This window comes from Notothenia rossii (assembly GCF_949606895.1).
Source record: "Notothenia rossii genome assembly, chromosome: 1".
Lineage (NCBI taxonomy): Eukaryota > Metazoa > Chordata > Actinopteri > Perciformes > Nototheniidae > Notothenia > Notothenia rossii.
The window spans coordinates 47,568,978-47,592,045 of record NC_136912.1 but is presented as its reverse complement, the minus strand read 5'-3'; the positions used below and the strand labels follow the sequence as shown (position 1 = coordinate 47,592,045).

The following is a 23,068-nucleotide window of genomic DNA, read 5'->3' as shown; positions in this document are numbered from 1 at the left end:
AGGTGTGCCTGGACCTTATATAGCCTGTCAGGTCCCTCATGTTTCGTTAATTATTTGGATTAGAAATTCGTTGCAGGTGTTTTGTGAAAGAGGTGTGAGTTGATGATTTAGCCTACTAGTTTAAAAAGGTTAACATAGCCTATAGTATAGTGTATAGACAGTCATTGTTTTTTTTTTGTGTGTTTGTATTTGTGCATGTGTGAATATATGAAACGTACATAAGCCTCATGTAGCCTATATGTCTCCCTTTATTTGTAGGGTACTTTTTATAATAATGTTTTGTGCTGCCCAATACAGAAGAGATGCTAGTATGTGTCGAAAATACTCATACATTCGTGTCATACTTGTTGCAAATGGAATTAAAAGTAAATATGTGGGGGAACAATGTTCAGCTGATCTAACAGAGATTACAAAATACAGTGCTCAAACAAAACATTCACAGCTGATGCAGCTGTTGCCACGTCATAATTAACGGACGTCGCTTAAATATGACCGCGCAGAGGAGAGGAGTTCTCATTTCTCTAACCGCCTGCTGCTTCCCCTCCTCTTTCCTCGGTTCTCCTCCTCGGCTCCTCGGCTCGCATCTCCTGTGGGCGGGACTAAGTATCGAGGATAGGAGTCGAGGAGGGGAGTTGGAGAAATGAGAAAGGGCCCATGAGTTAAGAGGTGGAATGATATGATGATTCACACTCATGTACAGTAGGTGGCGGTATGGACCTTTAAAGTTGTTTGCAATCCGCCAAAAACCGAGAGAAGAAGAAGAAGAAGAAGAAGAAGAAGAAGAAGAAGAAGAAGAAGAAGAAGAAGAAGAAGAAGAAGAAGAAGAAAGAAAGAAAGAAAGAAAGAAAGAAAGAAAGAAAGAAATGTCCCGGAAGTCATAAGGAGGGGCTTAAAAGTTTCATCCACAGCGCGGGAGATTTCTTCCTGTTCCGTGAATGTCACGTGTCCCTCTCTGGCGCTGCTAAGCTACGGTTCAGCTAACAACCAGCAGCCTACAGCCCAGAGAGACAACCAGACTGTGAGCGTCCAGCACCGGAAGACTATGGCTGAACGTGAGGAGCAGAGAGCCGCTCCTCTGAACGGGTGAGTGGTCAAACTGTTGGTGCTCTCTGAGATGAGCCACAACAAACCCAGGAGAAGAGACGCAGCCATTCGGCTATGTGAATACCTCAGTATGCTACACATTTATAATTCAGTCATTCAATGATTCATCGTATGCTTGCAATTTGTTTTGAAAATAGGTGGGGACACTTTTTCCAGCGTGGGGGAAATGATTGAGGAAGCCAATAATGTCCTATTTTTTTTTTTTTAAAGCAGACACGCATACCTACGGAGCCCTGGAGGGTTCATAGAGAGAAAAATAAATAAAACGTGGCCACGTTTTACTAAAGCGTGCGCACGAGTTACTAAAGCGTGCGCACGAGTTAATAAAGCGTGGCCTCGTTTTGTGTGTGTGCGCGCGCACGTGTGTGTGTGTGTGTGTTTGTGTGGGGGGCGTTTGGGTGGGGGGCGGCATTTGTTTATGATAGTATCGTTCGTTCCGGTGTACTCCGGCAGGACTATCACATCGAGATTAAGATTAAACGAATTTCTTTCACTTGGGAATACACATATAACTATGGAGAACCAGATTTGTGTAAATTACTGTTCGTGGTCATTTGAAAACAAATGCCGGTGGTGTCGGACACACACAAACACACCGAGCACGCACACAGAGCGGAGCTGAGCGTGCACACACACACACACACACACACACACACACACACACACACACACACACACACACACACACACCATGCGCCCCGGTGACAGAACATCTCCTTCATAAAACGAGGCGGAATACTCTGGTAGTTCGATGTGTGTAGAGGTGTGTGTGGTTAAACGTAGCAGACTCGATCTCTATTCAACGGTTCTAATGAAGGGAAACACAATGAAGTAAACAGTAAAAGGCACAGCTCTTTGCAGCTGGTGCTGCTCTTCTCAGATTCTGCTGAGTTACACGTTACTGCCTCCAGAGCCCTGTACTACGGAGCCAGTTCAACAGACCCTGGATATGTTCGATTTACCCGGCTTAACTAGCCCTAACAAACGCAATGTCGATAAGCGGTTCTGCGAAGCTGGTTATCAACTTAGTAAATCAACCAGGGTTTCTCTGACCGGCTGAGAGCGCGTTCACGTGAAAGGGACGGGGTTAGCAACATTTGACCAATCACAAACATGGAGACGCGTGCTGACAGCGCAGTGTCATACTTCATGAATGAATAGTGTAAATAGCGAATCCTGCTTCGTAGCACAGGCCACTGGTGCCGCAGAGATTTCATAAAGTGAAGGAGGTTTTCCTTCTATAAAACAGCTGTGGGCAGCAGATACTGTGAGTCACGGACAGGAATCCCTCAATATAAATTCAAACAAGGCCAAGCTTTATTAACACGTGCGCACGCTTTATTAAATCGTGCGCACGCTTTAGTTATTAAATCGTGCGCACGCTTTAGTAACTCGTGCGCACACTTTAGTAACTCGTGCGCACGCTTTAGTAACTCGTGCGCACGCTTTAGTAAAACGTGGCCACGTTTTATTTATTTTTCTCTCTATGAAACGTCCAAGGCTCCGTAGACAAACAACACTGCCGCATTATTTTTGAGTCAGTAGAGTAAGAGGAATTGTTTTACATTTTTTTTAAAGTGCAGTGTCTGCGCCCTGCCACTGCACAGCGGGAGCTATGTTAGTTTTTCTATTTTCTGTTGCAAGCTCACTGACATGTCCGAATTGCATATCTTGGATCATGTATAATATATATATATATATATACACACACATATTTAGGGCCGTTTCTTCCTATAAGTGGACTATGCGGGGGCATAGGGACACTAGGGGGCCCCCAAGCTGAAAGTATATATATTTTTATTTTATTTTTTTATTCATCCGAAAAACAAAAAAAGTTAAATTCATACACACAAAGATGAACAAAATTAGTAGAAGTGGGAGGGCTGAAGCATAGCTTGTGGAAAGTAGCCCTCCCGTGCATCATCCTAATACAGCGGCATTATTGCGTCAAAAACGTATATAAATGAAGGATTACAAAGAAATAAAGAAAACATGAGAAAAAATTAAATAAAAGTTAGGGCAGGAAAACAATAAATGCATATATATATATGAAAACTAGATATAGGGTCATTTTCTGCCCAAGTCAATAGCAGTTTCAACTATCTTTTTTTGGAAATTAAAATACTATATATAAATATATACATAGGTACACATGTACATGGCAAATGAATAATAATAATAATAATATATGCATAATTGCATATTGTGAACACTTATTTTCAAGTGTCTTTTTTTACATTCATATGTTCACGCTGTGGTTTGGAACTGCTTTTGAATGTTATTAGGCATTTTCTTATGGAAAATGTTGTGCATAATCAGTACTGTTTTAAGCTGTACTATCTCAACACATTTTAATAGATTGAGTTTTTTTAAATATGGGAGTTGTGTGTTCATATTTACCAACACCACAGACTATTCGTAATAGGGTTGACAAAAACTGACCATGATCAAAATCGATTATTCGGCAGCCCTGGCGAATAATAATCGATTATTCGACAGACCGACCCCCCCGATTTTTAAAATAATATTCGATTATGGAGACTGTAACGAATATTCAAATAATCGAATAATCACTGGCATCCCTAATTCGTAATACTTTTTTTTGGGATGTTATTATTTTTTGTAGGGGTGCACCGAATGGGAAATTCTTGGCCGAAACCGATACCGAAAATAGGAAACAGTTGGCCGAAAACCGAATGCCGAAAGGCCGAAAATGATTAATAGAAATATAATATATATATATATTTATGTGTGTATATATATACTTAACTTAACTTAACTTAAATAAAAATCACTATTATGGGTCCATAAAACATTTATTCAGCACTTTTGAATGCATACAGTACATTAATTCCAAGTCAAGTGCATTTTCTTTTCTCTGTAGGATAACTACAACAAAGTGCATTCAGAACAAAGCCAAGGTGCTTTAAAACTGCACAAACATCTAGGCCAGTAGGCCTACAACAAAATAGTGTAAATAAAGACTGTAACAGCCAGGCCTTCAACAACAACAAATGCACCTATAAGTGCATGCATACAAATGTGCAAACTGGATAAATCCACATGAATGTAACTATTTACAAATGAAATTACAATTGAATTTCAAGAATCTGTAAATAAGGCTGTCTGTCCTCATAAGCAAAGTAGTAAACATTGTATAAAGATACATAAAGTGAAAACTGGATACAAAATCCACAATCAATTACAAATTCAATTACAATTTCAAGATTCTGCAAATAAGGTGGTCTGTCCTCATGAGCAATGTAAACAACATTGTATCATTTAGATACCGAAAGTACAATATATTGAACACTTTGCTGCTGTCATTTCCCCCTAATGATAACCTGAGATGGTGAATTATAACTCACAATGAAATTTTTTCAGGAAAGTGGGTATAGAGTAGACATGTAGAACTAGATAAGCTTATGATAAGCCAGCCTTGTCTACTTATTAAGGAAAAGCGGGAGGTTCTTTTTAATGAACATTAGCTTCTCTGCTTTATCAGCCATAAGTCTGTTCCTCTTCTCATCAAGCACATGAGAGGCAGCGCTGAACAGTCTCTCGCTGTCAGTGCTTGTGATTTGATCTTACTCCGCATATTTGTCCGGGTGTTTTGATTTCAAGTGGTGGAGTAATCCCGAAGTGGTGAAATTCTTTGCAGTTACACCCCCTCGAGAAATGTCAGCTGAACACGTTTTACAAATCGCAATCCGCGCCTCTTTCTCTGATATTTTTAAATATCTCCAAGTGGCAGACATGTTGGCTGTAAGCCAGCCGCGAGCATGGTCGCGCGCCGTGCTTGTCGCCGCGTTTTGATTACGTCATCACAACAACACGTTAGCTTACCAACGTAACCCTGTTCTCTGACATTCGGTGATATTTTTTCGGTGCTAGAACCCTTTCGGCGGCCGAATATTCGGTGCATCCCTAATTTTTTGTAGATTTGTTGAGTACGTGTTTCCCCATATTATGGAGCAGTAGTAAAGGTAAGGGAGAAATAGACTGTTATAAAGAGTATATTTTCTTCAAGACAGTTCTTAGTATGATACAAAATACCTATTGTTTTTGACAGTTTAGTCTGTACATAATTTACATGGTGCTTCCAATTGAGTTTTTCGTCAACAAGCATTCCTAAAAATGTACATGCACCAACTTTTTCTATCTCTGTATTGCAAATCCGTATAATGCAGTGATTTCTACTCTCAGACTTTGTATTGAATAACATGTAATTTGTTTTGGCCACATTAAGGGATAATTTTTTAACTGCAAACCTTTTTAATTCTGCATTCACAATTTTAACAAGATCGCCAAGATTATGATGGGAGCAGAGAATTCAAAGTTCAGGTTCAGCCTCAATATATTTGGGAAGAATTCAAATGAGCCGTCTTTATTTGTAGACAACCAAGCCCCCTCCTGTGTTCGCAGTGGCGTTTTTATATGTACAAAAGTGGTGGGGCACAAAAAACGTAGATGTCTATATATAAGCTTCTGCAGTGAGGTTCATGGCTGGTGAGGCACTGGCACTGACTCTTCAGGTTTACAAATATTATATTTTGACCTAAATCAAAATATAATATTATTTTCAAAAGCTTTTTTTGTCTGATGCTTCGATTAATTTTAAACAGACAGTTCAACAAAAGGATACCCAAAAAATTAATTTTATCATTTAAATATTGAATTGTTCTCTCTTAGTAAGATCCCATTTTCCACCTGCCCCTAATTACCAGTCACCACTGTGTGTTCGGTGAAGCATTATATGCTTACAAATCCAATGTAGGATATAAACACGAATAAGCTGCAATGATAGCAAAGCTGTGGATTGGGTTTTTGAGTGATCGTTGGGCGATCAATCATTGGCTGACAGCCAATGAATGACGTCTCAGGAAGATTAAAAATGTAAATTAAACATTGTTGAGAAAATGCTGCATCTCTTGCATTTATTGACATAGAGGAGCCTTATAGAGAACTGCAGTGACGCGTCCAAAAACCCGGAAGTAAGTTAGCATTTTTAGCACTTCCGGTTCCTTCGTAAAAAAGCAATGCATTTTTTCCATAGTGTTTTGGAAAATAGCTCGAAATAAGGTCTGTGGTTGACACAAATTTAAGAGATAAATCACGTTTTGTTCTACGACATTAAATACATCAGCAGTGACCCCATTGGTGATTTTTGAAGATTTTACGTGTCTGAAAAACGATGGTTGTTACAGAGTGGCTGAATAGGAATACAGAAATTGTCGAGGCCGTTGTACGTCATTACGCCTTACGCCTAACACGTAAACACTCCCGCTAAGTTTGTTTTCCCCTGTGTTCTGCTTGAAAGCAAGTACATGCCTATCTTTAGTATCTGTATATCTATATCTGACCATTAGAATCTGTATTTTTGAAATTGTCGTTTTTAACACCGTAGTTTTACAAATTATAGAATAATTAATTACCAGTGTTTTCCAATTTTACTCGGCAGTTCGTTTCGTTAGCTAACGTTAGGTAAAGCTAGCGCTACTAGCTACGCAATGGTTTGTTGCTTTGCTCCGGGTTGCAGCCACAGGTCTTCGCATGAAACGTGCTTGTTCTATCGTTTCCCGGCCAATGTTTTCCAAAGGAGAGTCTGGATTCGTGCCATGAGGTAAGCTGACGTTACATTTTTGTCCATGTCACGGTGAAATTTAAATGATGGGTAGTAACTGTATCGCCGTTTTAGAGATGGCGCTGCTGAAAAGACCGCAACATAAGTAAAGATAATGAATAAATCCTATTAAAACCTGTGTGGCTTATATGATAAGTCTAATTAGTACAAGCAGCATAACGTTTCACCATGTAACTAAAGATTGTAGTCAGGGAAATCAGTTTGACATATTGAACTAATAACAAATCACCTCTGGCTGGCAGAGAACTCTCTGCTCCATAGCTTCTCTTGGACGTAAAATCACATGTACATTTTACATTTATATTCAATTTAATATTCCATCCCTCACATACTTTTGTATATATAATAACTTATATTTTGTTTTTCTTGTTATGCTGCTGCAACACAAACATTTCCCAAATTGGGATCAATACAGTAATATCTTATCTTAATTAATTAAGAAATATAACTATTATAATTAGTGTAGCAGCTGACACCTATTTTCAATATGGATGAATCTACCATTTATTTCTTTAGATCAATTTTGATCTATAAAAATGTCAAAATAGTGAAAATGTTCACGAGACTTATCAAAGTGCAAGGTTATATCTTTAGATGTTTTGTTTTAGCCTATGTACTGTATGTCTTAATGCTCTTATATGTGACGGGGTGACTTCCATGAAACTAATGTTATATCTTCCCAACAGACGAGGTGACAGGAAACCTAACACTCTAACAACCACAACATTGCAACATCCTCCACTGAATGCATACATTTAGCTGCCTTTGGCTTCTTCCACTGACAGGGGTTGTCAGTGCAGCTGAAATTGTGGATGGCAAAGATGGCTCATGCAGCCGCATGACTGCATTTCCATTCTCCACATGGGCATTCACATTTTGTGGAGAGAATTCCCTCTTCTCCTGGAGATACCTGTGGTGGTGGGATTGTTTTATTATTTAAAATATATTTACATTTGTAATGCCTTCCCAATTATCCCTTTAATTGTTTATAGCCTACTGTATGTTTATTTCATGGATATTTCTGTGTTTTCTGGTGTGTAATATTTGTAATCTTAGGGCCTCTTCTCTTTAATGTCTACATGCTACCACTGGCTCAGATAATGAAGAACAACAAAATAAGTTACCATAGCTATGCGGATGACACACACATTTACGTAACCATTTCACCAGGAGACTATGCTCCAATCAAACACTGAGTAAATGCATTGAACAAATCAATGACTGGATGTATCAGAACTTTCTCCAATTAAACAAAGATAAAACTGAGGTAATGGTTTTTGGAGCCAAGGCAGGATGTTTAAAAGTTAGCGCTGAGCTTCAGTCTGCAATGTTCAAAACAACAGATTAAGGCAGAAATCTAGGTGTTGTCATGGACTCTGACCTGAGTTTCAACAGTCACACTAAAACAGTTACTAAATCAGCTTACTATCACCTAAAGAAAATATCTAGGATTAAAAGACTGATGTCACAGCAGGATTTGGAAAAACTTGTCCATGCTTTTATCTTCAGTAGACTGGACTACTCCATTGGTGTCTTCACAGGTCTCACTAAAACATATATTAGAAAGCTGCAGCTGATTCAGAACGCTGCTGCGTGAGTCCTCACTAACACTAAGAAAGTGGATCACATCACTCCTGCTCTGAAGTCTTTAGACTGGCCTCCTGTGTTTCAAAGAATATATTTCAAAATACTGCTGCTGGTTTATAAAGCACTGAATGGTTTAGGCCCAAAATACATTTCTGACCTCCTGCTAAATTATGAACCATCCAGATCTCTGAGGTCTTCAGGGACTGGTCAGCTTTCTGTCCCCAGAGTCAGAACTAAACATGGTAAAGCAGCGTTTAGTTATTATGCTCCAAATATCTGGAACAAACTCCCAGAAACCTGCAGGTCCGCTGCAACTCTTACTACTTTTAAATCCAGGCTGAAAACTTTTCTTTTTGTCGCTGCTTTTAATTGAACTATTCATATCTTAAACTGCACTGTAACTTTTTTATCCATGTATTTTTTCTTTTAATGCTTATTTTATTAGCTTTTTTTAAATTTTCTTTTCTTAATGTCTTTCAATTTTTGTAAAGCACTTTTGCCTTGTGTTGAAAAGTGCTGTATAAATAAACTTGCCTAATAAAGATTTCATGTGACACATAAAATGGATTTGTTGATGGGAATTAATGTGAATAAATTAACTCTAGGTTAACGGTACTCTTGCTATCGCTACTCACCGACACTATAATCCTTGTCCCTCATGCTAGCCCTGACAACACCGGTAAGCACACCTTCATTTAGGCTGCACTGTTACGTGTCCTGACTTGTAGTGGTTCTCTCCTATCTACACTCTTCTTGTAATCTTTGTGAAATGATATCAGACTGGTATTGACACAGCCATGACTTCTAGTTAAATTCAGTGTGGCTAAAATTAAAAGCTTTGTTAAAATATGCAAAGTCAGCTTTATTGTCAAAAATTCTACATGTGTTTTATACATCCAGAAATATCGAAATATCGTTTCCCACAGTGTGACATGTATACATTAAACAAAATAAAAAGGGCCTAGATAACCGGGGTATACAGTTTAAAAATGTTAATATATTTAAAGTGTTCCAAGTGCAGTTTCAGTGCAAGTCAGTTGAAACGATCTTAAGTTGGCGTGACGTTGAAGTCGTGCGACCCTGCTGCTGTACTGGCTTGTAGTTCGTCTATAGCATAACGTTAGCATTTTGCTTCTGGCGACTAGATTTATGATTCAAAAATTATAAAAGTAGGGTTGACATGTGGAGATTATCCGGCTGAACAAAACGTGATCCCTCTCTTAAATGTGTGTCAACCACAGACCTTATTTCGAGCTATTTTCCAAAATCCTATGGAGAAATTGCATTGGTTTTTGACGAAGGAACCGGAAGAAGTTTACTTCCGGGTTTTATGACGCGTCACTGCGGTTCTCTATTGTTTTCCTTTTTAATATCATTGTTAGTAATTTTCAATTGCTTGGTTTTCGTGAAATTAGCCTGTTTAACTATTAAAGTGTAACAGATTGATGCATCTCCACAGATCATCTTAAAGGCTTCGGAATCCCCCCCATTGTAGTTAAAAAAACTGTCAAAACTAGGGCCCCCAAACAGCATCTTGCATAGGGCACCCAAAAAGCTAGAAACGGCCCTGTATGTATGTGTATATATATATATATATATATATATATATATATATATATATATATATATATATATATATATATATATATATATATATATATATATATATATATATATATATATATATATATATAAATAAACTAGGGCTGTCAAACGATTACAATTTTTAATCAGATTAATCACAGCTTAAAAATTTATTAATCATGATTAATCACCATTCGAACTATGTCCAAAATATGCCATTTCTTTATGTATCTTGTTGTGAGAATGGAAAGATGAATGAAAGAAGGCGGATATATCCATTTTCATTATTATAACATTTTTCTGTGTGTCAAAATGAAAGACAACCCACACACCTATCAATCATCAAACCGTGGGGTCTTAATTCATTACGTGTTGATTTCTATCAACGGGGTAGTACTTCAAGAAAGTCGACGGGGGGGGCTAGTGGAGTACTTCGTGACCACAGAGTGTGAACGTTGTGATCAGAGGCCTCATGTATAACGCCGTGCGTAGGATTGACGTGGGAAGGTTGCTTACGTAGTAGAAATCCGAAAAATAGGTTCATACATTTTCCGCCACTTTCCGATTCACCAAACATTGCGTACCGGAGAGGAAAGTGCGTATGGCACTTCCTACGCCTGTTTCCCTTTTTATAAATCACAACCGACTCGAAATGCGGTGCAGCTTTTGCGGGCTTCACGTAACGCCCATGTTTGCCTATAAATAGTCAAATAAACGCCCTTTCATTCATTCATTTTGACTGACTGCATGGAGAAGATCGCAGGAAATGACGACAGAACAGCTAAAAAGAACATCTCACACCGTGTCAGATTTTGGTTATTTTGGGGAGGTCGAGATAAATCATATTGTTTGGTGGATGCAGTTTGAACCAGAGTAGCAGCATGGAGGTCGGATCGTCACCAAAATAAATAAATAAGTGGTCCGAAAAAGGTTAATGACAAAAAAATACACATAGCCTTCCTCAGGCAGTGTGTTTGTACCGGGGACAGGAGACCCCCCTTGATGAGAAACTGTAAGAAATGATCGGGGAATCCCTCCGGAGTGGAGTCATGACGACTGGATCTGAATTATGTTTTTGTATTTGGCGGTTTGTGTCCCAGCTGTCGATCAGCTGTGCGCAGCGTCTCCACTGCAGCCTGTGCATCTCAACCCCCCCTCCGCAGCAACTCTATATCCACCAGTTAAAGGAAATATGACTAATTTGTGTTATATTACACAATTCAGTTGTACAGACCGACGTTAACAGTCTGTGCACACGGAGACCAACTCTGTCGTCCGGTGATCTAACCGCCTTCTGGGAAAGCTTCACAAGTACATCGGTATGCAAATGCAATTTGTGACAAGTGACGGTACGCATTTCGGACTACGCACATAACCTGCGTACCAGTTATGTGCACCCTTGTACTACAGCAAAGGTATTCTCCGTCGGGACTTCCTGCAACAACACCACGCCGTTATCTTGATTCTGATTGGCCAGAAGACATTATCAAAGATGTTCTATTGAGAAGATGATCACTACGTGACAAAAGTTTTCAAAACCGTTTCTAGTCTTCAGTATTTCTAGACAAGTGGCTAATGAAATCAATCTTACTAACTGCTGTCTGTACAATTCTCGGCGAGAGTTGGCGGACTTTATTTTGCTTACTTTAACATCATTTTTCATGGTGGGGCTAAGCCATTTCTTGGTATGGGTGTAGCCTACCCCAGCCATACCATATAAATGTATTACCGCCGTTAACGCGATAATTTTGACAGCATTAATATAAACACAACAATTTCAAATACGATTTGGTTGTTTAATCTAAGACACAACATAGCCCATTATATTTGATAAAATATTGGCTTTGATAAATCTTAAAATGTGAGATACTTATCTCATTAATACGACAAAAACATATTTCTCGTTGGGGCTTTTGAGAGTGGTAGACAGTTTTCTCATATGTTGGAGAGTTGACTCAATTATGCACAATATACTTACTGCACATATGTTATATTCTATAATGCATTGCATTCTTTTTCAATGTAAATTACTGCTTTCTTGTATTGCTATATTACTATATTTTGTATTACAGTGTTCTTAAAGGTGGGGTGGGTAATTTTGGAGAAACCAGCTTGAGTGCGCTAGAATTTGAAGATACACAGCCGGAAAAAATCTGCCACTTCCTTACAGAGCCCCTCCTCCAACACACAGGAATGCGCACATGGCCAATCAGGGCACAAGATAAGTTTGTGCACAGATGGAAGGCTGACAGGCAGGTAGGCCATCCAGTTATTTTAGCGGGGCCGGCTAAAATGATTGGTCGTACTTTTTACAGTACTAGGGCTTCCATAGATGAATTTTTATTTATGGATTTTTTTTGTCAAAGCACTTAAGATATTCATTGCTATCGGGATGTTAAGAGCATTCCATGGAATATAACAAAAAGTGTATCTCGAGCCGGTTTCTCAAACTTACCTACCCCACCTTTAATATAGTTCGCTATCTGTTTAAAAAAAAAATACTTTTATGTATGCACCACGACACCTAGTCAAATTACTCGTACGTATGAACCTATCTGGTAATAAACCAGTTTCTGATTCTGAATATACTTTTTTTCAAAATATAATAATGTTATGTTAAAGTGATTAGATGATGGTTACCGTGTTTTTTTTACTGTACATTCAACTGGTATAAAAATAGAATTCAAACAGGAACCTGGATAGGTGTGTGCACGATGAGTCACTGCTCACAAAAAGTCTCAACAAAATGTTGGTCTTGTGGTTAAGGAGAACAAAAAATTAACTTTAATTGTTTTGTTTGCTTGTAGCGAAACCACAACCAGGAAGAGGGAAGACTATCTGGAATGGCCAGAGTACTTCATGGCTGTAGCCTTTCTGTCAGCGCAGAGGAGCAAAGACCCAAGCTCACAGGTGTGTGTGTGTGTGTGTGTGTGTGTGTGTGTGTGTGTGTGTGTGTGTGTGTGTGTGTGTGTGTGTGTGTGTGTGTGTGTGTGTGTGTGTGTGTGTGTGTGTGTGTGTGTGTGTGTGTGTGTGTGTGTGTGTGTGTGTGTGTGTGTGTGTGTGTGTGTGTGTGTGTGTGTGTGTGTGTGTGTGTGTGTGTGTGTGTGTGTGTGTGTGTGTGTGTGTGTGTGTTATAACACCTCGGTAGTAAAAAAAAAACACCAATGTGCAAAACAAACAAAGACTATGACAACAACACTTCTCTGCAATATGTTTTGCTAACATTTGTATTACTACTGGCTGCTACTCCTAGTTAGTCCATCCATTGCTTCAACGGGAATCTTTAAGTCACTTTGTGCAATAATAATTGTACTAATGTTATATACCATACTTCCAAATTGCTACACTTTTGAATTTTTAATCACGATTAATCGCATGATTTTCTGCGATTAATCGCAAAATTCAATAATGAATTCAAAAGTAGTGAATCGCCTACTTTTATTTTAAAAGTACTGCTATATGAACAAAAGTGTAAACAAAGTAAGGTGCTTTTTAACAGCAGTACTCCCTTTACACAGTAGCATTTAAAATACTTCTTGTAAATCTCAACATTAATTAATGTAATCAAATATAAACCCAAGCTATTTGCCACTGCCAGGGCATTAACTTTTCTCTAGTTTGTTCTAGAAGTTCCCCTCAGAGTCCAGAGATAACTAAACTTTGCAGTGGTTAAAATAACTCTGGTTCTATGAGCCTCCGTCTGAAGAGATGTAAAATGTCCATGTCAGAGTTCGGTACCTTCCTCCATGTTTCTGTCCCCGCCACTGCTTTCTGTTTCCATGCATGTGAGCACTGCAGCAGTCCAAGGCCCTATGCTCTCATTGGTTGAGACGTGTGATAAGATAAGAGTACTTATTAAATATTAAATCGAATATAAATGTAAAAGCATATAAATGATGACAGCCATCCTAAGCCAATCCTGATCAACATCCCCCCTCTCCTTTGACCCATGATTTGTCTATATGTGTATTCGGAGCCTGTGATCAACGGATTTTTACAATAATAATAACAATTTATTAAAAAACTGTGTCTGCGCCATAAAATGATCTATCCCTGTGCAGGTGGGGGCGTGTATCGTGAACCAGGAGAATAAGATAGTTGGCATTGGTTACAATGGCATGCCAAACGGCTGTGACGATGACCTGCTGCCGTGGTCGCGCTCTGCTGACGACCGTCTGGACACCAAGTACCCTTATGGTGAGGACCAGCACACTTCTGCTTTCTGCTTAACTTTTTTAGATTAAATTTTTTTTTTAAATCAAGAAGAAGAGCTCCACACATAGGACAACATTCCTCTATTGCAGGGGTAACCAACAAGTCGATCGACTGGTCGATCTTCAAAGCCTTCACTGTCGATCCCTAGCATTTAAAAAAATATATATATATATATTTTCCCCCCAAAAATATTTTCCAAAAAAAAAGAAAATGTTCATGCTCTGGTTGGTTGGTTGTTTAAACAATCTTTTTAGACCTAGCTCTGGTTTGTTGATTTGAATCACGCACAGGTAATTTTACAAACTCCAATTGGTTATTAGATATGTTGACGTACCTATGAATTGCTGCATGCAATTGTGGGTGGGGTAAACAATCGTATCTTAACGGTCATCTTGAGGAGTAACTTAAACTGTACCAAGCTCTGCTAATATTTAACCAACATCGATATGGCTGAGGGTCCGGCGAAAAAGAAATCAAAAACGTATTATTTCCACCCGGAATGGGAGCATGAATTTCTTTTCACATCAGCGAAAGAGAAGACCATATGCCTCATATGCCAACAGGCGATAGCCTTGGCGAAACGGGGCAACCTGGAGCGCCATCATGCGAGCACCCATGGTAAATTCAAAGACTCATATCCACTCAACAGCGCATTAAGAACCAAAATAATTGATGAACTGAAAAGAGGACTAAAAGCACAGCAGTCGCTTTTCATCGCGCCTACAGCAAAGAGCAGCTACAGAAACGTCCCTCCGGATTAGCCACATTTTGGCTCAGCACAAAAAACCAATGAGCGCCACAGCTGACGCCTTATTTGCGGATTTCAAAAACAAAGAGGACATAAAAGCAAGGATAAAAAGTGTACCACTTGGTGCACCTACTGTAGCCAGAAGAGTCGAGTCATTGTCCGAAGATGTATCCCAGAAAGTATTAAAAGACTTGTCTCTCTCGGAATACTTTTCAGTTCAATTTGACGAGTCTACCGATGCCACAGATACAGCCCAGCTAGGTGTGTTTGTCCGAATGGTTTTCACGGATTTTACTGTCAAGGAGGCCTTTCTTGCCCTTATCCCATTGAAAGAAAGAACCCGGGGTGAGGATGTGTACAAGGCATTCAAGGACTATGTTCATGAGTACAAGATTCCCATTCATAAAATAGTGTCCTCCACAACCGATGGGGCAACAGCGATGCTCGGTGTTCGTTCAGGATTTGTTGCGCTGTGCAGAAAAGACCCAGACTTTCCACCATTTGTAAACTATCACTGTGTGATTCATCAACAGGCATTGGGAGCCTAAGCAATTGACATGTCACATGTAATGAATGCTGTTGTTAAGATTGTCAACTCTATTCGTGCAAAAGCACTCCAGCACCGGCTATTTAAGTCTTTATTGGACGAGCTCGACTCTGTGTATGGAGATTTGATCCTTCACGCAGATGTAAGGTGGCTCAGTCGGGGCAAGGTCCTCCAGCGTTTTTTGGATTTGCTGCCAGAGATCATCAGTTTTCTGAAGTCGAGGGACGAGGAGTATGAGCAGCTGTCCGATGATACTTGGTTATTGGACTTGGGGTTCCTTACTGATCTGACTGCAAAACTCAATGACCTTAACCGAGAATTGCAAGGGAAAGACCGAGAGCTTGGTCACATGATTAGCGCAGTGGAGGCATTCAAAGTGAAGCTCAGTTTGTGGACCACTCAGTTAAGACATGCGAGGCTGACACACTTCCCAAATCTTGAAAAAGTGTCACAAAACCTCACAGACAAAATGGCTTTCCATCCTGAACAATTCTGCGCCCATTTGAACAAACTGAAATCAGAATTTGGTGCTCGATTTGTGGAGCTACAGTACAAGACATGGGGCAAGTAGTTGGTTTTGTATCAAACCCTTTCCTCAGCGTTGACATTGAACAACTGTCAGCTAAAATGCAGGAGGTGTTTACATTACCTATGGGTGTTGACTTGGAGATCATTGGAATGCAAAGCAACATTGAATTGAAGGCCAGAGCAAGAGATCAGGACTTTTGGTCACTCGTGAGTAGAGAGAGGTATCCACTGATTGTGTCATGTGCGCTTAAACTGAAGGCCTACTTTGGCTCCACATACTTATGTGAAACGGCCTTTTCACAAATGAAAATAATTAAATCCAAGTATAGAACTCGTATGACTGACGCACATCTTACTGACTGCCTCCGGCTGGCAATCACTAACTATCAGCCAGATTTCAAAAGGCTTACAGATAATGTGCAGTCACAGCAGTCTCATTAAAGGCAGGCTGATAGAGCAACTTGAGCATTGAAAATATATTGTGCATTGAACAGAGAAACTTAATATGGATTACATTGAACTGTAGGCTAATGTCTGTACATGTGAATATTACTAATTGAACTGAGAAACTAAATATAGTGCATTCAACAGATACTGTAAATATTAATAGTTTGTATTGAACAGATATGCCTACCGTAAATATGAATATTGTACATTGCACAGATAAATGTGCATAACTGTGTCTTTCTTTGTGTGCATCTTTACACGTACATTGAGCCTGTTGTAACATAAATTGATTGCAAAAATAAATATGACGATGAATAGTCTTACTCCTAAGTGTTTTTTTTGGAAGATATCGGATTGGTAGATCTCGGTTTACATTTTGGAATAAAAAGTGATCTTGGGCTTGAAAATGTTGGTTACCACTGCTCTAGTGGCATCCACCACGGCACAGAAGTCCAAATAATTCCTTTTACATTGTGTGGGAGGACTTAGTCTAATTCAGGGGTTTTCAAAGTGTGGGAAGGCGAGCCTCCCCTCAGAGAACATAAGAACAGCCGCGCCCCCCCTCCCAATTATTATTGCTCAGGGTGTCCGCGGGGTCTTAAAAAGTATTAAAAGTTGATAAATCAATTTTGCGAAGATTAAGGCTATTAAAAAGTATTAAACGGCATTTTCCAAGGTATTAAGAAGGTCCACAGCAACGACAACATGAAACACCCTTTAATCTACTGAAACGACATGTCGGGAAACCCCCTCAAGGTGGCCCCATGCATAGCACGCCGTAAAATGCTGCTTCTTATTTTAAGTTTCGTTTCCTTGCTCCGCTCTGTGGGGGGGGGGGGGGGGCACTAAACGACTACGGTAACGATAACGGGTCCCAAGGTGGGTAGACAGGCATACGCAACGCTCTGGGGGTCCAACGGCTCCGTATGCAAGCCCTATATGATCATTTTCTGATAATGATGAAATAGCCCCGCCTCCCTCTCCCCACGTCTCCTGGCTGCTGCTGCTGGGCTGTCAGAAGAGGGGGAGGAAAAGAGAGGCAGGCACCGTTTATTAAATATTATAACACAGAGTCGTTATCAATTTGTTTTAAAGCTCAATAAATAACAAAGAAGACCAATGGCCGGCACTTTTCTAATTTTGTACGGAAGATTTAAACTTTAACGGACATGTTGACCGGCGGAACATTTTTTTAACGGAAACTCTGCCGCGCGGTCCCCTCGTTCCTTGGAAGAGGCGGAGAGGTGGGTGTTTTCCTCTGCTGGGGGACTACCTGAGAGATATACAGCAGGAGAACACGCCGTCCACCGCGGAGAATAAACAGAAGGGCAACCATGGCAACCATGCTCCGGGGTCTTCTTTGCTGCTTTTGGTGTATTTTGTGGTGGCAGCAGCGCCACTTACAGGCCTGCCATATGTACTTCAGCTTTTCCAGCATTTCCAGCGGTCTAGTGTGAACGGACACGTTAATGAATCGAATGCGTGTGAACGGAAGACTTTTTTGCGTTTGCGTATGCGTTTAACGTATGCGTCCTCGTGGGGCCGGGGTCTAAGCCAAACTATATCCTGTCACAGAGATCTGCTATTTTAAAGTAAAGTCAACATATATAGACCCTAAATATAGTCTATATTAAGAACGAGATAAGTCTTAACATCGTTTTTTGCGAACATATGACAAATGTGTGAGGGCTTAGCTCCGGACAGCCACAGCCCAATTTAACCCCTGGGTATTTGTGAGGGAGCTCCTATATGGCATTACCCCGCTGAAGCTCACCAAAGTTTAATATAGTTCAAAGTTTTGTCAAGTGTTTTGTTTATTGGTCAAATACTGGTTTCTAATGGTTTCTGAGGAGTTTTACTGGAATGAAAGAGCACAGAAGCAAAAAAGCAGCATACTGCATTAAACCTGACCTTCACAGAGAGGTTGAAGTTCATGTGGAGAGGAGGCTTCAGTGGTCTGTCTGCACTCTGTTTAGTTGTGCTATCTTACAATCAATATAGTAAATGTGAGGTAAAGTGTATCGCCAATGTAACCGGTTAGAACTCGAACTTGCGATGAGGTCTTAACATGTATGGAAAGGGTCTTGAAAAAGATCTTAAAAGGTATTACATTTGACTTCAGGATTCCTGCATATACCCTGTTGCTACTATTATTATTATTGTTGTTGTTGTTGCTATAATGCAGGGGTATTATTATCCAGTGTAATGCCCTTAACTACTGGCCTAGTTAAATCTAAGTGGTTACTTTTTTTTGGCTGGGCAGTGTAGTTTTACACACCGTCTTATTTGACTTTCTCAGGACTTAAAACAGTTTTTTGGGGGCAGATCCCCACAAAGAAAAAAATATATTTGCACACGTAAGGTCATCTTAACAGTTTGTTATGCTCATCGAGTCATCCGTGAGCAGAGCATCAAGTTGGCATGCCTATTACAGCTGAATGGGGCGATTACCATCTTGTTCAGCAAAACGCCTCACAAACAGATTAATATCTAAAGCTTTAGTTCGTTTTGATTCAATGCTGAGTACAGCAACACTTGACAGTCTTTTCTCTGTCATTATAGAGCGTAAATACCTCATTCCTTCCGTTCCGTCTACTTGGACATTAGGGATTTTCTCTCATAAATGTCCGATGAGACACTTTTATTTCTCACGCTGTGCCTCCCCTGAAGCTCTCTGACGCCCCCCAGGGGAGGCGCGCCTCACACTTTGAAAACCGCTGGTCTAATTGAAAGGCTTTGGAGAGCAGAAAACACTCAAGCATTGTATGGCCATACTCTGCTGCTGAGTTCTCTTCATGGCCTGTAATGGGTGGTAGAGGGTAAAGAATGGTGAACTGTCTGTTGATCACATGCTCTCTCGTTCTACTTATTATTTCTCTCTCTTTCTGTTTCTCTTCCCTCCTCCCTTAGTGCTCTGTATAGGGTGGGATAGAGAGCATTTAAGTACTCTTCATCTTCCCCCACTCATAATGAATCAATTTAACAGCCTGCACGAATACACCTAGTATTAGTTGAACATATACATTTCAATATAGTTATTCTTAATATATCTTGTATATATATCTAAACAGTTTCACCTTATTCAATTGTTGTGTTTTTATTTTACACTACTACTTTATTATATATTTGTTTTCTTATTAGTCTTGTGTGAACTTGTACCTGCCCTGTCCTGTGTTTCCAACTTTATCAAACCTTGTTGCAACTTTAATCACCTGAATTTCCCTGCAGGGATCAATAAAGGTTTGTCTTATTCCTTCATTTCATAGAAAACACACACCATCCTTGGGGGCACATTCATGTAGATCAGAGTATTTTTGGCTTGTTTGCAAAACAACCTTAATAAAGGTAAAGCAATAAAACGTTATTAATGGGCTGCTCTGTCCCGCAGTGTGTCACGCAGAGCTCAACGCCATCATGAACAAGAACAGCGCAGATGTGAAGGGCTGCTCCATGTACGTGGCTCTGTTCCCCTGCAACGAGTGTGCCAAGCTGATCATCCAGGCTGGTGGGTCCCTGCTACACTCACTCACTACCTTCCAGTCTGTTGTACCTATTAGACAAATGCAAATTAAAAAAAAACATTTCACCGTTTATTTAAAAAAATTTGAGTGATGAAGCTTGCACGTAGGTCTACACAACTACGGCCAATAATAATCAAGATTATTACAATAAATATTAAGATTGTGAATATTTAGCATGATTTTAATTTTTTACATTTTAAAGGTCTCCTATGAAGCGAAATGCACTTTTTTTAAAATGTATTTTATACATAACTATGTGTCCCCGGTGTGTAAGGGAACTCACAAAGTGTCTGAAAATACAATCCTCTGTCTTTTCCTCCGTACCCACATCTCTAAAAACGGAGGAACAACGGAGCTGATCCAGATTTGCGTCCGATATGACGTAATATTGGAAATGTGAGCTGGCTTTATACCCACGGTCCTATCAGAAACGTTGTTATCAGAAACAATGCGCGACGTGTTTTGGAAGTAATATGGTCTCTGTTTACATTAGCAAGCATAGCTAACACTCAGAGCTAACCTTTACTGGAGAGAGTATGTGTAAAGAAGCAGGAAATAAAGAGATTTTTGGCTATAGGGCCATCGCAAATTTGTCCAATGGCGGCCATTGGTTGTTATTTTACCAGTAGCTTAGGATCTAGACCACCTAGGATCTTGATTCTGGTGGCTAATCCTACATTTTCGAGGACGGGGAATGCATTGGTACTATTTACAACATGCTAGAATGTAGCTAACTATATGTATCTGGTATTCAGGTAACAAAATACACAATAAACCATTGACATATTTATACATGTTACATAATATATATTAAATATTACAGGTTTTCAACTAAATGCAGACTTAGTTCTGAAAACATAGTCCACCACAGTGGCAAAGGGCACTGCACTGAATTGCTGCCTTGACACATTTGCATTGTCCACTGCACCCCTTTTTGCATCCACAGCGGAGGAGTTCACGACAGGCCTAGGTCGCTTCTAGTAATGTGGTCCAGTAAACTTCCCATCCACCTTGTGACCTTCCTCTTCCACCCCCAGTCACCTGGGGATGGGAGTTCAGGGGCTGCAAACATCATCTGTGCCCAGCAGTGGTCAGCTTGGAAGGCAGCTCTCTTTGTGTGCTGAATCGATGCTGCTTGTGTTGGAGGGGATCCTTCAATTGTTCTACCTTTCTGGGTGAAGAGCTGATTGCATGCCTGATTGACTGACTCCTGGCTGCTAGTGCAGTCCTACAATGCCAGACAGCAGTGTCACACTCACTTCTCTACTTCCCCTCTTCTACGACCAGGCCAAATATGTGGCCATGATTCGTCATTCCATGGATGTGGTAAGGCAGGCATTGGAGATTCTGAATCCTGTTCAAATACCAATCATTACTCTGGATCAACCTCTATACCAGGGGTCGGCAACCTTTTTGATATGAAGTGCCATTTAAAAAAAAAAAAAATTGTTATCAGCGTGCCAACAATCGAGAATTATCAACGGGGGGGGGGGTGGTTGAGGAGCTTGACGCTAGGGTCATGCAGAGTGAGATGAGATCGCTGTCCCTTTAAGAGAGAGAGAGAAAGATGGGTGTGGCTTGTGTTTGTGGATGGTAGAGCGACAGTGAGGGAACGTGTGTATGTTTCTGGAAGTGAAACAAGGAAGCAGAAAACAGAGGTCTGTGATGTATTTTGTGAAACAGAAGAACAGCTAAATAAATGCAACGGCCTCCTAAGAAGAGCTCGCCTCTCTCCAGTCATTTAAGCTAAAGTGGGTTATTGAACTTGAAGCTTGTTGCTTCTGCCCTCCTCTACTACGGTCTGGGAGCCGACAGGAAAGTTCAACACACAGATGGCCAGTCAGCCCCTTTGTAGCATATTATTTAGAGGAGAGATGAGCAGATCCCCACTGGGCTTTCAACTAAATACACAGCCACGCAAAAACTGCGGCATTTGTACGGCTCCTTATGGGTAGGCCTACTGCAATTTTGGAAGTGCTTTCCTTCGTGGTGAAACGATCAGCACTGCACCACGGAGGAAAGCAGCAGAAAGTCACTTGGAGTTAAAGAGAGCGGGGCTGCGTTACGTGCATGGCTTCCTTCTGCAGGTAACGGGGAGACGCGCTCTGGCGGCGGTCTCGTTCAGGATCCGAAAATACAATTTAAATATTTTTGCACACTTATTCCTAGTGTGCCACTGGTTACGGTGCCGTGTGCCAATGCCGGCACGCGTGCCAGGGGTTGACGACCCCTGCTCTATACGCTGTGGCTAAACAAATCCAGTGGAGCTGGCCAGCAACTCACAGTGAAGATCATTTTATTGTGATGTTTGTTGGGTTTCACATTGAGATGGCAGCACTCAAGGTACTTGGCGACCTCCTGGAGGGGTAGCGGGTGGACAAGAGCAGTGTCATGTTCCCAGTTCCACTTCTGGTCTATCATCCTGCAGCTGGAAATAGAGTTGATGATCTATGTGCGATCAATAAGAGAGGCTGACTTCCTACTCTACATAAATGCCTTCACCAAGATTGTGCCTTGGTTCCTTTCTCTGAGACACACCCACTATGCCGGATGGATACCAGTCCACTTATGTGACATGGTTTTGCTAAAAGATAACCATCCTGATGTCCATGGACAGTTTCTGAAAGGAAACTTTGCTGTGAAGAAGACGACATGCAGCTTCTCTGCTATTGTCATTGACCAGGCCCATGAGCAGAACAATGCCTCTGTGAAAGGTGATGGTGGTGTTGTAGGCCTAACAGAGAACCTTGCAGCTCTGCAACGCTGGATGGTGTCTGGCCCCGAGATGGCACGTGTGGTTGGGGAGTTTGAGGCCTCCACTGAGAAGAGAAAGAAGACTGACACCCGGCACCATGAGCAGACCAAACATGCACAAATGGCATTTACACGAGATGTTAAAGCACTAATTGGGGCTATATAAGACATGGGCAATCCATTCTGTTAAATAAGCAGTGAATGTATTCTTGTACTGGATACTAGAGACCTTGCAGATGCAGCAGTCATTGACACTCTGAACCAGATTAAGAAACTCGGACAGGACGGGTATGACACCTACAGTGGAGGAAATAAGTATTTGATCCCTTGCCGACTTTGTAAATTCACCCACTTAAAAAGAAATGAACAGTCTATAATTGTAATGGCAG

General features: G+C 40.5%; 1 protein-coding gene across 2 annotated transcripts in view; it reads left to right on the top strand.

The window, feature by feature from the left end:
* The first annotated feature begins 501 nt into the window (after nt 1-501).
* dctd (dCMP deaminase) overlaps nt 502-23,068 on the top strand; it is a 90,927-nt gene continuing 68,360 nt past the window's right edge. Inside the window, exons 1-4 of one of the 2 annotated variants that reach the window (XM_079656437.1) lie at nt 502-1,083; nt 12,727-12,829; nt 13,981-14,116; nt 19,793-19,909. In XM_079656437.1, coding sequence (XP_079512563.1) covers nt 1,043-1,083; nt 12,727-12,829; nt 13,981-14,116; nt 19,793-19,909 — 397 coding nt within the window. In that variant the 5' untranslated portion in view covers nt 502-1,042. The remainder of the gene's footprint in view (nt 1,084-12,726; nt 12,830-13,980; nt 14,117-19,792; nt 19,910-23,068) is intronic. The other variant, XM_079656436.1, reaches the window with a different exon arrangement.